The sequence below is a fragment of the Bufo gargarizans genome, chromosome 2 (genome assembly GCF_014858855.1).
Source record: "Bufo gargarizans isolate SCDJY-AF-19 chromosome 2, ASM1485885v1, whole genome shotgun sequence".
Classification (NCBI taxonomy): domain Eukaryota; kingdom Metazoa; phylum Chordata; class Amphibia; order Anura; family Bufonidae; genus Bufo; species Bufo gargarizans.
In genome coordinates, this window is record NC_058081.1 from 586635787 (window position 1) to 586651551 (window position 15765).

The 15765-nt window shown below is 45.7% G+C and overlaps 1 protein-coding gene across 2 annotated transcripts in view; it reads right to left on the reverse strand.

The window, feature by feature from the left end:
* Positions 1–15765, reverse strand: part of TNFRSF14 (TNF receptor superfamily member 14) — a 40726-nt gene that overhangs the window by 8009 nt on the left and 16952 nt on the right. For both annotated transcript variants that reach the window (XM_044281839.1, XM_044281840.1), the window contains one exon: positions 14158–14304. In XM_044281839.1, the coding sequence (XP_044137774.1) occupies positions 14158–14304 (147 nt within the window). The remainder of the gene's footprint in view (positions 1–14157; positions 14305–15765) is intronic.

Here is a 15765-nt window from a genome sequence, read left to right on the forward strand (position 1 = left end):
GCTGGGTTTAGTGTCTGTTAAGAGGCCTCAGTCGCAGATGTCATTGTTTGTGAGGGGAAAATGGACAACTCTGCGGAACCTGAGGGACACCATTATAAGTGTCCATTGTGCAATGCATATGGCATTTATAAACTTAGATCATGATAGAAGTGAAAAAGACTGATGCCCATTGGGACTGCCTTTTTAAAGCGAACCTTTCACCTGCATTTCACTTAATAAACTGAATTACAGGATCACGCTTGAGCCCGCGCGATAGACGGGATCGCGCTGCTACTGAGGCCGACGGCGCATGCGCCGCCTGTACAAGCGTGGTCCCGGCGACTGAGCCGGGTGTCAATTAGACTGCATAGAGGCGGGGTTAGGGTAGGGGAGTTACAGCCTGGAGTGAGGGAAGGGCTACCCCCTTGACTTCTATCGTGACTTGTGGAGCTGGAGAAGAGTACTTTATAAGGCGATTTTTTCATGCATATACATGGCAGAAAAGCGGGACAAGACTGTATGATAACACAATGAGGATGATCTATAAGGTACTTTTGATAGTTTATTAAGTAAAATGCAGGTGAAAGGTTCGCTTTAAAGCGCTTCTGTCACCAGGATCAACCATATTAAACCAGGCATACTGCCTGGTAGGGCTCATCATGCTGATTAAAACTATACCTTTGTTTTGTCTGTATCACAAACAGCTGCAGAGGTATCTGCGTTTTTTCGCAAGACAGCTGCTTGTAGGTTTGCTAGAAAGGAAAATTATAACTCACACTTCACTGCAAAAGACCTTCAGGAAGATTTAGCAAACTCTGGAGTTCTGGTATATTGTTCTACAGTTCAGGGACACCTGCACAAATATGGCCTTCGTGGACGAGTCATCAGAAGAAAACCTCTCTTGCGTCACCACCACCACAAAATTCAGCATCATAAATTTGCAAAAGAACATCTAACATCTAGCTTCACCACACTGATATCTGGTCAGAAAGCTAATCTACATACTTTATTCACCAGCACAATATATGATTATAAAAAGACACCAGTAATATGTGATATCTTATAAGCATAGAATAAATATGCTTCTCTATGTGGTAATACTATAGCTTTATCATCAATCATTATATTAGGAGATGCATGAGATTTCCATTCCCTAATACAGTCTTGGCTTTCAAAACAGATCTGTTGTGCTCCAAGTAGGGTTGAGCGGTAAACCGGTGTCACTGTTTCCTAATAACCGCGGTATTTTGTGACATTATCGACGCAGTCAAATGTGCGTTGACAGTTTCTAAATCTGTGCCCCTGCATCCTGAATAACAGTACTCACAACCACATTACTGACCGCAAAGGCCGCCCCGGCTCCTCCTAGCTCCCCATATTCATGTCATCGCCCACCGACATTGGAATTGGATAACAGCAGAGGCGAGCACAACAGCCAGGCGGGAAAAGTCTCTCTAACTCCCACACACAGAGTTTGGCCTGCAAGGAGTGAGAGAGACGAGACCTTAAACATAGAATAAAACGGGCCCGGGTGTCATACATAAAAGGTCCTATATCTGCCTGTCTTCTGCAGCCTGGTCCTTCCTTCCTTCCACCTGCAGTCTGCACACTGATCTATAATAGCAGGCATTAGGGAATAATAATGAGTCCTCCATATATGAGCAACATGATATTATTATACTGGGTGTGGGGGGGAGGAGGGTGTCAAAACTTGTTCACACAGTATAATGTCACCTTGTGCCCCCACACAGTATAACGTCTCCTTGTGGCTGCCCCATACAGTATAACCTCTCCTTGTGGCTGCCCCATACAGTATAACGTCTCCTTCTGGCTGCCCCATACAGTATAACGTCTCCTTCTGGCTGCCCCATACAGTGTAACGTCTCCTTCTGGCTGCCCCATACAGTATAACGTCTCCTTCTGGCTGCCCCATACAGTATAGCGTCTCCTTCTGGCTGCCCCATACAGTATAGCGTCTCCTTCTGGCTGCCCCATACAGTATAACCTCTCCTTCTGGCTGCCCCATACAGTATAACCTCTCCTTCTGGCTGCCCCATACAGTATAACCTCTCCTTCTGGCTGCCCCATACAGTATAACCTCTCCTTCTGGCTGCCCCATACAGTATAACGTCTCCTTGTGGCTGCCCCATACAGTATAACGTCTCCTTGTGGCTGTCCCATACAGTATAACGTCTCCTTCTGGCTGCCCCATACAGTATAACGTCTCTTTGTAGCTCCCCCATACAGTATAACGTCTCCTTCTGGCTGCCCCATACAGTATAACGTCTCTTTGTGGCTGTCCCATACAGTATAACGTCTCCTTCTGGCTGCCCCATACAGTATAATGTCTCTTTGTGGCTGCCCCATACAGTATAACGTCTCTTTGTGGCTGCCCCATACAGTATAACGTCTCCTTCTGGCTGCCCCTCACAGTATAACATCTCTTTGTGGCTGCCCCATACAGTATAACGTCTCCTTCTGGCTGCCCCATACAGTATAACGTCTCTTTGTGGCTGCCCCATACAGTATAACGTCTCTTTGTGGCTGCCCCATACAGTATAACGTCTCTTTGTGGCTGCCCCATACAGTATAACGTCTCTTTGTGGCTGCCCCATACAGTATAACGTCTCCTTCTGGCTGCCCCATACAGTATAACGTCTCTTTGTGGCTGCCCCATACAGTATAACGTCTCTTTGTGGCTGCCCCATACAGTATAACGTCTCTTTGTGGCTGCCCCATACAGTATAACGTCTCCTTCTGGCTGCCCCATACAGTATAACGTCTCTTTGTGGCTGCCCCATACAGTATAACGTCTCCTTCTGGCTGCCCCTCACAGTATAACATCTCTTTGTGGCTGCCCCATACAGTATAACGTCTCCTTCTGGCTGCCCCATACAGTATAACGTCTCTTTGTGGCTGCCCCATACAGTATAACGTCTCTTTGTGGCTGCCCCATACAGTATAACGTCTCTTTGTGGCTGCCCCATACAGTATAACGTCTCTTTGTGGCTGCCCCATACAGTATAACGTCTCCTTCTGGCTGCCCCATACAGTATAACGTCTCTTTGTGGCTGCCCCATACAGTATAACGTCTCTTTGTGGCTGCCCCATACAGTATAACGTCTCTTTGTGGCTGCCCCATACAGTATAACCTCTTCTTCTGGCTGCCCCCACACAGTATAATGTCTCCTTGTTTTTTTTTTCTTTTAAACGGGTATTTATCGCGATATATATAGTTATTGTCTGAATATTTTTGATATCGCCCAACCCCAGCTCTAAGTAAGGGAAGCATAATATTGAGGACATGCCCACTCTCCTATTAGCAAAGACGGGACTAAGAAGCTGAAAGACTACACAGGACACATAGGGACAGCTTTACTACTCCTGTAGATGGCATACATGTAGACAGGCTGTCTAGACCTGCACCAGATTCATCACAGGGGCTCAGAGTAAATGTGGTGCAGGGATAGACACTTGTATCTAACTCTACACCAGCTATTGGTTAGTCTAGTTTGAAAAATAATTTTCCGCCAGAATAGCGGCACAATTATGGCTCTAGATGGCACATATTAGGTCACTCCCCCTTCCAGTGAAGCCAAACCCATTTCAGATAAGCCACGCCCCTTGGTAAGCTGGGTGCAGAGGATTTCTCAAGAACTAGATGTGCCCCATTTTTGTCCAGTTTGGGAGTGTTTCTAGGGGCACTGACATTAGTAAACGTGTGCCATAGTTTTAAGTATTCATGAGGGGAGCACCCCCTAACCTCTTGGCTGTTTTTGTATGCACAGCAACCAGTTAATCACTGTGTGGAGGCGCTCTCCCCATGTCTACACCAGACTTAAACTATCAGCTCTCCTAAAAGCCAATGGTAAAACATTCATCAGGAGAGCACTCCCTGTCCGCTCCCTGCTATGCTGTATACCAGGCATGGCCAACCTGCAGCTCTCCAGCTGTTGTAAAACTACAACTCCCAGCATGCTTAGACTGCCTACAGCTATCAGCCTGCAGCAGGGCATAGTGGGAGTTGTAGTTTTACAACAGCTGGAGAGCCGCAGGTTGGCCATACCTGCTGTATACAATACTAGGCTGCCTTTACGTATGGCGGTATATTGGAGATCACTTTAGGGCAGCTTCCTAGCAAAGCCCTGCTTTAGTAAAACAAACAGTTTTCACGTTTCTTCAAATTAAAGGGGAACAGTAACTGAAAGACACAGAAGTATTAAGGGTTATTTCCTCCGACCAAATAAAGGCTTCAACATGAAAAGTAAAATACTTATCACATGAACCATAGAGAGTGGATAATCAGTAAATGGAGGGGGGTCTCTGTACTCAAGTCAAAAATTGTAAAGTAAAAATGATCTATAGACATGGTCGTGTAGGTTTAGGAAAAAGAGCGCAGTATTCGGCTGTATCACACATCATGGCAGCCTGAACCTCCAGGTTCGTTTCTCTCCTACGTGAGCAGTACTGACTCTTGTGTCAGGTCCTATTCTACACTATTACAATGACCAGAAGGAGCACAGACCATAACATCTGATTGGTCTCCTTATACCTAGATCATTATGTTCTAAAATGCATTTTATTTGTGAAAATGCCTCCATGAGAGGAGATCGCTCCAGAAACTTTCCATGTCATTCCCAGTGTTTGCCTAGGTTGGTCCTATTCACCAGCACAGGTCTGTAATGGGGGACCTCCATGCTGTCCTCCAAAGTCCTGTCTTTCTCCAAGTGCATGATCTAGAGGTGCGGGTTAAGCAGCTCCATCCTTCTGCATACTGAAGCGTCCATACTTCCATGCCCTGATATTACAGCTCTTGTGAGCAGCACGGATACCAGGCAGACCGCTAACAGTTATAGTCCTGTGCGGCGATGAACTATGGACCTCTTTCATCTCCTCACCCGGAGTCTTATCAGCTTTCTCTTTGGCAAGGATCAGCTGATCGTCACAGGTCCTGCTCCCCACTCACAGAAAATACCGCTTTTGCTTTGGGGCGGGGTGGGGGTAGGGGAGTAGAATATTTTCCTATTTTATTATTGCAGAGCCTAAAGGGCTCTTGCAGCTCCAGAGAAGCTCGTTATCCAAAGCCACAGGCCTATCACAGCTTTTTATACAAAGGCAAAGACACTAATACACTTCTTCTAATACATACATGATTGTAAAGAGGTATTGTTCTAAATATGGTATAGTATATGTAATAGAGTTTACAGTACGTGCAGGGGTTGCATATAACTTTAAAAAGGACCGTCACCAGTCCGGATATAGGTCTGTTCTAGTAACGTATTGCATACAACATGCAATGACAATTCTGGAGCATCTTTTCTTCTAACGCTATGTTGTGCAATTCCTCCGTTATTACTGCTAAAAGATCATGAGCATCTGGGTATTAAGTGGGGGTCCCTTCCTGCTCTGCTGCTGTATGTCTATGGGACAGCAGCGAGCAGGAAGAGAGAAGGGAGATGGCACGTGCGCAATACGCACGCTGCCTCCTCATACAGATGATCGGCGGGGGTGCCGGATGATAGACCCCTGCGGATCTGATATTAATGACCTATTCTGAGGATAGGTCATCAATATGAAAAAGCCCAGACAACCCATTTAACCCCTTCACGCATAATCACGTACATGTACGTGAAGGAATGTGGCGTCTTGCCGCATCCTCACGTGCATGTATGTGATGTGATCTGGAGGGTGCAGGAGCTGCACCCACCCGATCAGCAGCAGGGGCCCGGCTGTTACTGATAGCCGGGCCCCTGCTGCATCCGCCGACATCGCTGTATGCAGTCATGCCAGCGGATTAACCCTTTCACATGCCGCAGTCAGCGCTGACCGCGGCATGTGCAGGGTTTGCAGAGGGACGGGGCTCCCTTTCACTCCACCAGCCCCCTGCGCTGCGGTGACAGGGGGACGATGGTTGCCATGGCAGCTCCGATGCCTTGCACAGGCATCAGAGACGGCCAGCTACGGAAGCCCTGAAGATGCAACCTGGTGTTTTTATAATAAAAAAAATATTAAAGTTTCAAGTAAAAAAAAAAAAGACCCCTCAAGACCATAAAATAGTGTTAACAATAAATAAATAAATAAATAAATAAATGAGAGACATATTAGATATCGCCGCGTCCAAAATAACATGCTCTATAAAAATGGCACATAATCTACCACCTCAGGTGAACGCCATAAAAAAAAAAAAATTATATATATATATATATATATATATATATACACATATACATATATATATATATATATATATACACATATACATACATATACATACACAGTATAGACCAAAAGTTTGGACACACCTTCTCATTCAAAGAGTTTTCTTTATTTTCATGACTATGAAAATTGTAGATTCACACTGAAGGCATCAAAACTATGAATTAACACATGTGGAATTATATACATAACAAAAAAGTGTGACACAACTGAAAATATGTCATCTTCTAGGTTCTTCCATGTAGCCACCTTTTGCTTTGATTACTGCTTTGCACACTCTTGGCATTCATAGTCATACAAATAAAGAAAACTCTTTGAATGAGAAGGTGTGTCCAAACTTTTGGTCTGTACTGTGTATATATATATATATATATATATATATATATATATACTGAGAAAAAAATGCAACTTTTGTCACATTACATCACAAAAAGTGTAATTCCAAGCGATCAAAAAAATATACATACCCCAAAATAGTACCAAACAGTCATCTCTTCCCGCAAAAAAATGAGCCCCCTGCATAAGACAATCGACCAAAAGATAAAAAAAAAATATGGCTTTCAGAAAATGGAGACACTAAAACAGGATTTATTTTTTTTCAAAAATGCTTTTATAGTGTAAAACTGAAATAAATAAAAAAGTAGACATATTGTGTATCACCACGTCCGTAATGACCTGCTCTATAAAAATATATCATATAATACACAGTAAAATATATGAACACAGTAAAAAAAATATAATAATAACTGTGCCAAAAATGCCATTTTTTTGTCACCTTCATCACAAAAATAATTCCAAACGATAAAAAAAATAAAAATAAAAAAAAACACAACACACCCCAAAATGGTACCAAACCATCATCTTTTCCTGCAAAAAATGAGCCCCTAAACTCAATCGCCCAAAAGAAAAAAAAAATATGGCTTTTAGAAAATGGAGATGCTAAAACATGATATTTTTTTCTTAAAAAATGCTTTTATAGTGTAAAACTGAAATACATTTTTTTCAAGTAGACACAATAGGTATCTCCACATTCTTAATGACCTGCTCTATAAAAATATTATATGACTTACCCCCCTAAGGTGAACACCATAACAAAAAAATATAAAAAAAATGTTAAAAAAAGTAATTTGTCACTTTTCATCACAAAAAGTGTAATACCAAGCGATCAAAAAGTCATATGCAATCCAAAATAGCACTAATCTAACCGTCATCTCTTCCTGCAAAAAAGGAGCCCGTACATAAGACAATAAGACAATCGACGAAAAAATAAAAAAATATGGCTTTCAGAAAATGAAGATGCTAAAACATGATTTTTTTTTCAAAAATGCTTCTATTGTGTAAAACTGAAATACATAAAAAAGTAGACATATTAGGTATCACCGACTCAGTAACAACCAGCTCTAAAAAAAATAAAATAAAAAAAAAATAATAAAAAAATAAAAAAACACACATGATCTAACCCTTAAAGGGGTTGTCCGAGTTATGAAAAACAAAATATATATAGCACTGAAAATCTGATGGGCAGCAATATATAATTAATCAAGTATAACTAAGTAAGTTTTATGCAAAAAATAATATAATATATAATATATATATTTCCTCATTTCCCTGGTTCTTTTCTGGCCCTTTGTTTACATGCAATAAAAACAATCTCTGCCTTTCCCCCTGCACTGCTAAGGGAGTGAATACAAGAGCTGCCCTGAGTGACATGTCTGCCTGCTGGGAGACTCTGTCATGGGGTGGATCTGTGGATGACACATAAAGCAGTGGATTCTATATAGTGTCATCCACAGATCCCCCTCCCCATAACAGTGCCATCCACAGATCCCCTCCCCATAACAGTGCCATCCACAGATCCCCTCCCTATAACAGTGCCATCCACAGGTCCCCTCCCCATAACAGTGCCATCCACAGGTCCCCTCCCCATAACAGTGCCATCCACAGATCCCCCTCCCCATAACAGTGCCATCCACAGATCCCCCTCCCCATAACAGTGCCATCCACAGATCCCCCTCCCCATAACAGTGCCATCCACAGATCCCCCTCCCCATAACAGTGCCATCCACAGATCCCCCTCCCCATAACAGTGCCATCCACAGATCCCCCTCACCATAACAGTGCCATCCACAGATCCCCCTGCCCATAACAGTGCCATCCACAGATCCCCCTGCCCATAACAGTGCCATCCACAGATCCCCCTGCCCATAACAGTGCCATCCACAGATCCCCCTGCCCATAACAGTGCCATCCACAGATCCCCCTGCCCATAACAGTGCCATCCACAGATCCCCCTCCCCATAACAGTGCCATCCACAGATCCCCCTCCCCATAACAGTGCCATCCACAGATCCCCCTCCCCATAACAGTGCCATCCACAGATCCCCCTCCCCATAACAGTGCCATCCACAGATCCCCCTCCCCATAACAGTGCCATCCACAGATCCCCCTCCCCATAACAGTGCCATCCACAGATCCCCCTCCCCATAACAGTGCCATCCACAGATCCCCCTCCCCATAACAGTGCCATCCACAGATCCCCCTCCCCATAACAGTGCCATCCACAGATCCCCCTCCCCATAACAGTGCCATCCACAGATCCCCCTGCCCATAACAGTGCCATCCACAGATCCCCCTGCCCATAACAGTGCCATCCACAGATCCCCCTGCCCATAACAGTGCCATCCACAGATCCCCCTCCCCATAACAGTGCCATCCACAGATCCCCCTCCCCATAACAGTGCCATCCACAGATCCCCCTCCCCATAACAGTGCCATCCACAGATCCCCCTCCCCATAACAGTGCCATCCACAGATCCCCCTCCCCATAACAGTGCCATCCACAGATCCCCCTCCCCATAACAGTGCCATCCACAGATCCCCCTCCCCATAACAGTGCCATCCACAGATCCCCCTCCCCATAACAGTGCCATCCACAGATCCCCCTCCCCATAACAGTGCCATCCACAGATCCCCCTCCCCATAACAGTGCCATCCACAGATCTCCCTCCCCATAACAGTGCCATCCACAGATCCCCCTCCCCATAACAGTGCCATCCACAGATCCCCCTCCCCATAACAGTGCCATCCACAGATCCCCCTCCCCATAACAGTGCCATCCACAGATCCCCCTCCCCATAACAGTGCCATCCACAGATCCCCCTCCCCATAACAGTGCCATCCACAGATCCCCCTCCCCATAACAGTGCCATCCACAGATCCCCCATGGCAATGGACCCACCATCTTTCCCCAGCCCCTAGTAGTTTCTATGTGGGAAACTAAGAATGTGAAATGAAAAAGATATGTTACCATGGCAGCCAGGACGCTACTGAAGCCCTGGCTGCCATGGTCAGTTCCCTGGACTGGAAAAGATTGTCTTGGAGACAGGGAGGGCTGGGCAGGCAGGGGTAGTCTTATACGGCGAGTAAAGGTCCAAACCCTATATTTTAAATGGAAAGTTGGGGGGTCGTCTTATGCGCCCTGTCGTCTTATACTCCGGAAAATACGGTAAGTAAAAGCGTTCCAGAGTTATTACCACATAAAGTAAAACATGTCAGATTAGCAAAATGTGGCTTGGTCCTTATGGTGAAAACTGACTTGGTCTTGAAGGGGTTAAGCACCCAGCCTAAGCTACTGTAAAACAGAAGTGATAGGAGAGCCGACAGGTCTTCTTTAAATGACTCTAAACCTTAGGGTTCATACACACAGCCATATTAGAGTTTCGATCCTTGATAATTTTTTTCCTGATGACCATCCCACATGGATGAAAAATAAAAAAAGTCTGCCCGGCTCCAGTGAGTTGTATGGGTCTTCAAAATGGATAGCACACTGAAGAAATATATGATTTTGTCCATGAGTCCTTCATTTTAAATGATATGCCTTTACTGTACAAGCAGAATGTGATCTATGTCAGTAAGGCCAGGTTTCACATCTGCGTTAAAACAGATCTGGCAGGCTGTTCCGGCTGGGATCCGTGAATACCGGGCGCTACTGTGCGCTGCCAAGATACCGTCTGGCCCCATTCACTATAATGGGGACTGGCAGAGATTCGGCTGCTACCCGGCAAATATGCTGAGAGGTGGCCGGATGAAAACTGCTGCGCGCAAATGTGAAACAAGCCTAAAAACAAAGAAGGCAGTGATCGGCACTGCTCGGAGCGGATATGTCAAACATATGCACAAGAGCAATTGCGCTGCTCACGGAGTCTGTGTTGTATAGTTGCTGCGGTGGTGCTCTATGCTAGAACCAAGTCCCAATAATATATCCAAAGAAAATGGTCATGGCAATCACCAGCAAAAAACATAAAAACACACAGGGTAGTCCAGTGGCGCACCTACAGGGGGGGTCCAGCGGGTCTGGACGCCCCCTAGAACAACCAGCCAAAATTATTATTTTTTTTATCCTTCAGGGCCGCACCGCCGATCACCACAGGCGGCGCGGCCCTGGATGTAATTGCGGCGGTGGTGGTGGGGGGCTGGGGGGGGCAGAAGGAGATGAGCGCTTCCATTGTGGAAGCACTCATCTCCATATCTAATCCATCTGTATCGCCGTCCTTAGAACAGTGATACAGATGCCTGTGCTGCGGCAGAGCAGGGGAGGGAGAGGTGAGTCCCTCCCCTGTTCTTCTAATAGGCCGCAGGCACTAATGCCTGCAGCCTATCAGAGGCCGGCTCAGGCGGCGCGATTCCGTCATCATCGCGCCGCCTGAGCCGGGCAGCACACAGCAGGGACACAGGCGGGAAGAGGCCTGCATTGCATCGCATCGCTGCTGATGGAGGTAAGTATCAGTGTATTTTTTATTCTTTTTTTGGAGGGGGGAGCTGGCACTATGGGGACACTAAAGGGGAGAACGGCACTATGGGGCATCTGGTGGTACATTTTTTTGGGTGGCACTTCTTGCTGGCACATAATGGGGGGGGGGGGCACCATGGGGAAGAGGAGCACTATGGGGGCTCTAAAGGGGCTTTTTTTTTTTTTTTTTTTACACACTATGGGGGGCACTATAGGGGAGAACGGCACTATGGGGCATCTGGTGGCACTATTGGGGCATTATTTGGGGGGCACCATGGGGGAGAGGAGCACTATGAGGGCTCTAAAGGGGCCTTTTTTTTTACACATTATAGGGGGCACTATAGGGGAGAACGGCACTATGGGGCATCTGGTGGCACTATAGGGGCATTATTTGGGGTCACTATGGGGAAGTGGGGGTTCTAAAGGGGCCTTCTTTTCTTATTGGCACATGAGGGCATTATCGCATCTGGTTGCACTAAGGGGGCATTTTTTAATGGCACATTATGAGAGGCACTATAGGGGAGGGCGGAGTAGAGCACTATTGGGGCATATGGTGGCACTTTGAAGGGGCATTTTTTACTGGCACATTATGGGGCGGCACCATGGGGGAGAGGAGCACTATGGGGGCATCTGAGGGGTCTAAAGGGGCTTTTTTTTTATTGACACATTATGGGGCACTATAGGGGAGAATGGCACTATGGGGCATCTGGTGCCACTATAGGGGCAATATTTGGGGGCACTAAGGGGAAGTGGGGGCTCTAAAGGGGCCTTTATTATTATTGAGATAAAAATGGTGGTTTTTTTAACCATTTTTCTGTGGCGCTGAAAACAGGAGGCAAGATCTTATAGAATATTTTTTTTAAACTAAAATAGCTTATTTATTCTTTTTGTCAACGCGTTTCAAGGGGGCACAGCCCTCTTCGTCAGGACAATAAAAGCATATGTTTTTATTTTTTTTATTGGCACATTATGGGGGCATTATGGCATCTGGTGGCACTAAGGGGGCATTTTTTTACTGGCACATTATGGTAGGCACTATAGGGGAGAGCGGCACTATGGGGGAGAGGAGCACTATTGGGGCATATGGTGGCACTTAGAAGGGGCATTTTTTACTGGCATATTATGGGGGACACTATGGGGAAGGGGGAGAGGAGCACTATGAGGGCATTTACTGGGGCACTATATAGGGGTATTTTATACTGGCATACATTATGGGGACATTAGCTCAACAGCGGGCACTAAGCGGGGGTATTTCATGTACTGTCATATTCTAGGGAGAATTATTAGTACTAGGAGGTATTATACGGAGCTTTGCTAATACTGGGGGGCTATGAGGAACATGATTACTAGTATGGGCACTATAGGGGCATTATTACTACTAAGTGTGCTCTGGCAGAGAATGATTTCTATTTTGGGGAGCCCTGTTACTTTGGGGGCACCCTGCCACTGTATCAGCTTAGCACAATAATTTTTGGGGGACATTATCTTTATACTATTAGTGTTTGGGCGCAGTTATTTTTTTAGAGCACTGTGTGCCAATAATTGTTGAGGGGGGCACTATCTGTGTGGTAGTAGTATTTCCAGGGGGACTGTTTCTGCAGTATAGTATTGGGGGCACAGCGGGCACAGTATTGGGGCACTATCTGTGTGGTAACAGTATTTTCAGGGGGACTGTTTCTGCAGTATAGTATTGGGGCACAGCGGGCACAGTGGGCACAGTATTGGGGGTGGCAGGAAAGGGTGTAGAGAAGATGTGAAGATGATGGAAATGTGGGAAACTAATGTCTGTTTGTTAACCTCTGCAGAGATGGGAGATGGCTGAAAAATCATTATGGCGGTCTGATCTGAATGGAGAAGATGAGGAAAGAGAACGTCTACAACAAAGGTGACATCACTGGATGTAAGAGGTAGGTGGCGCTATGTAGGAGAGGAGATGCTCCGGCTCCTCCCCCTGCCATTTGCAGAAGGAGGATTCAGAGCTGGGTGAGGACGGTCAAAGGGGGCAGCAGGCCACGGGCGGGTGGCAGATGGTGGGGGGAACCACAGGCCTTGAGCAGGATCTGGGGAGGGAGGAGAGCGGAGGAGCTTCCTGGCTGTAGCCTGCTGTCTATTGTATAATGTGAAGCAGACAGTGCAGCCAGGACAGACCTCCCCTCTCTCCGTATGATGTGTACAGACAGACCGCAACTATAGAATGTCAGCTGTACAGTGTTTGTTGGGAGTGGCCTATTATATGTAGGAGGGGCTTTTAATAATGGGCGGGGCCAAAAATAATTCCTACAGAGCTTTTAGAATCGCCAAGTAAAAGAATCAGTGCAACACACTACACCCCTTCCCTGCATTTTTAAATATAAAGGGGGCTTTGAAAAATTTAATTAGCACAGCGCACTACACATGCCACATTTTTTTGCCTTTCGGACCCCCCCTAGACAAAATTCCTGGGTGCTCCCCTGGGGTAGTCAGACGTGGGGCGCCCTGCATCTGATTACTCTGTCTGTCTGGAGTAAGATGCTGGTGAGAGCCATGATCTTTGTCTTTGCTTTGCTATAGAATGTAATCTATTGTTCCCTGATATCAGCCACTCCAGGCCAGGGGAAAAACTGACAGAAGTAATTATGGAACTAAGGCTACACATATGTGTTTTGCGGTCCACAAAAAAAAAACGGATGACGTCTGTATGGCATCTGTTTTTTTTTTTTGCGGATCCACTGTAACAATGCCTATACTTGTCCGCAAAACAGACTAGAATAAGACATGTTCTATTTTTTTGCAGGTCTACGGAACGGACATACGGATGCAGATAGCACACGATGTGCTGTCTGCATTTTTTGCGGACCCATTGAAATGAATGGGTTCTCATACAAAAAAAAAAAAACGGAATGTAGCCTAATGGATGAAGCAGTCATAATCAGCAGCAAAACAGTTGGAAAAGTCCATAGGAATCCACCATTTTTTTGCATTACCCTTCAACCAGAGGAGGTCACATTTGATGGAACAGTAAAGCAGAAATGAAAGTGAAAGGAATATAGTTACATGAAAGTGAAACCGGAGCGGGGCTTTTTATTTAGGATTTTATCATACAGGATATCGCCAGTCCTGCGCAATGATTAGTTGTGTAATGACATGACACACGCGCTGACAGTTACTGCACTCACACATCCCAATCTTCTTACCGGGTTTCTTTACATATTGACCGGGCGGACACCGTAGGTGATCGTGACATAAATCACAGTCTTCATTTAGACAAAACTGACCGGTTGTGCACTCGCAGATTGTATTTGACGTAATCGTGCAAGTTACTTTTGCGACCAGGCCAGCCCCTAAAGAATAACACAACAACATTAGTCTTTCTGCCGCTGAACACTTTCAGAGTTAGGCCACATTCACACGACCGTATGAATGAGTCCGCATCTGTTCCGTCCGCAATTGCGGACAAGAATAGGCATTTTCTATGGAGCTGTGGCCATGTGTGGTGCACACGGGCCTGTATCTGTGTTTTGTAGTTCCGCAATACGTGGATCTGCAAAACACTACGGTCGTGTCAATGTAGACTTAACCTGTAGGAGACCTTGCACTGTGAATGAACAGTGGTCCAAGGATCTAAACCTGCGCCCCTGTGAATGTACAGAGTCTAGCAGGAGCAGGTCGGACCCCGAGATAAGACAGAAGCCGTTTATAACCGCCTAGGTCTTCTCTTCTCCAGTCTACATAATGTTCAGTGAACGCTATCCAGTGAACATAGGCAGTGGTGATCCGCTATTGGATGACATGATGCCAGGCATGGCACAGCAGACCCAGGCTGCCAATGCTAGTGACTCATCACAGGGGGGCCTTACCCTGCAACCAGCCTCCTATTGATGCCCCTGTTACAATGAAAAACTGCAAAATAAAAAACTCTAAAGAATGAATGTGCCCTAGGTCTTTATTATATGTAAAAAATAATATACCGGTATATGGAAAATATTTTTAAAAATTACAATCCAAAAATAAAAATTAACACACCCAATGCCAACACAAACAACAGCTATAGCCACTCTGTTCACCCAGAGTCACTATAGTGATGGTTTTGTTTCGGCAAATGACAAAATCCAAATATGGAATCCATTCCAATACTTTTTAATAGTGTTAATTTGCAAATTTAAAGGGGTTGTGCAGGCAGTATTTATTGAAGACCTATCCTCAGGACACCTGGATTCCCCGTTGATCAGCTGTTTGAAGAGGAGGCGGCGCTCGATGGGACGCTGCTTCCTGTTCACTACACTGCCTGTTGTCTCAGCAGTGCAGAGTAATTACGCTTCCGAGATGAGTGTAGTGAACAGGAAGCCGCAATCGCATTGAGCGCCGCCTTGTTGTCAAACAGCTGATCGGCGGGGAACCCAGATGTTCTGAGGATAGCTCTTCAATATATACTGCCTGCACAACGCCGATCAGATATTGTTGACCTATTCTGAGGATAGGCCATCAATATATACTGTCTGCACAAACCCTTTAAGGAATAAACAGCAAAAAAAATTCTAGCATAGCAAATTCAGGGCAGATGCTCCTTACAAACATTAGTCGTGTTTTGGCGTGGTGGCACAGTCCTGCGAGGTGTGCAGGAATCCTCAGTGGTAAGAATTTTATAACTACATGGTGGCTCAGTGGTTAGCACTGGGGTCCTAGGTTCAAATCTGACCAAGGACATGGTCTGCAAGGAGTTTGTATGTTCTTCCCCGTGTTTGTGCCGGCTTCCTCCCACAATCCAAACTCATAGGAAACTTTGATTGTGAGCTCCACTGACG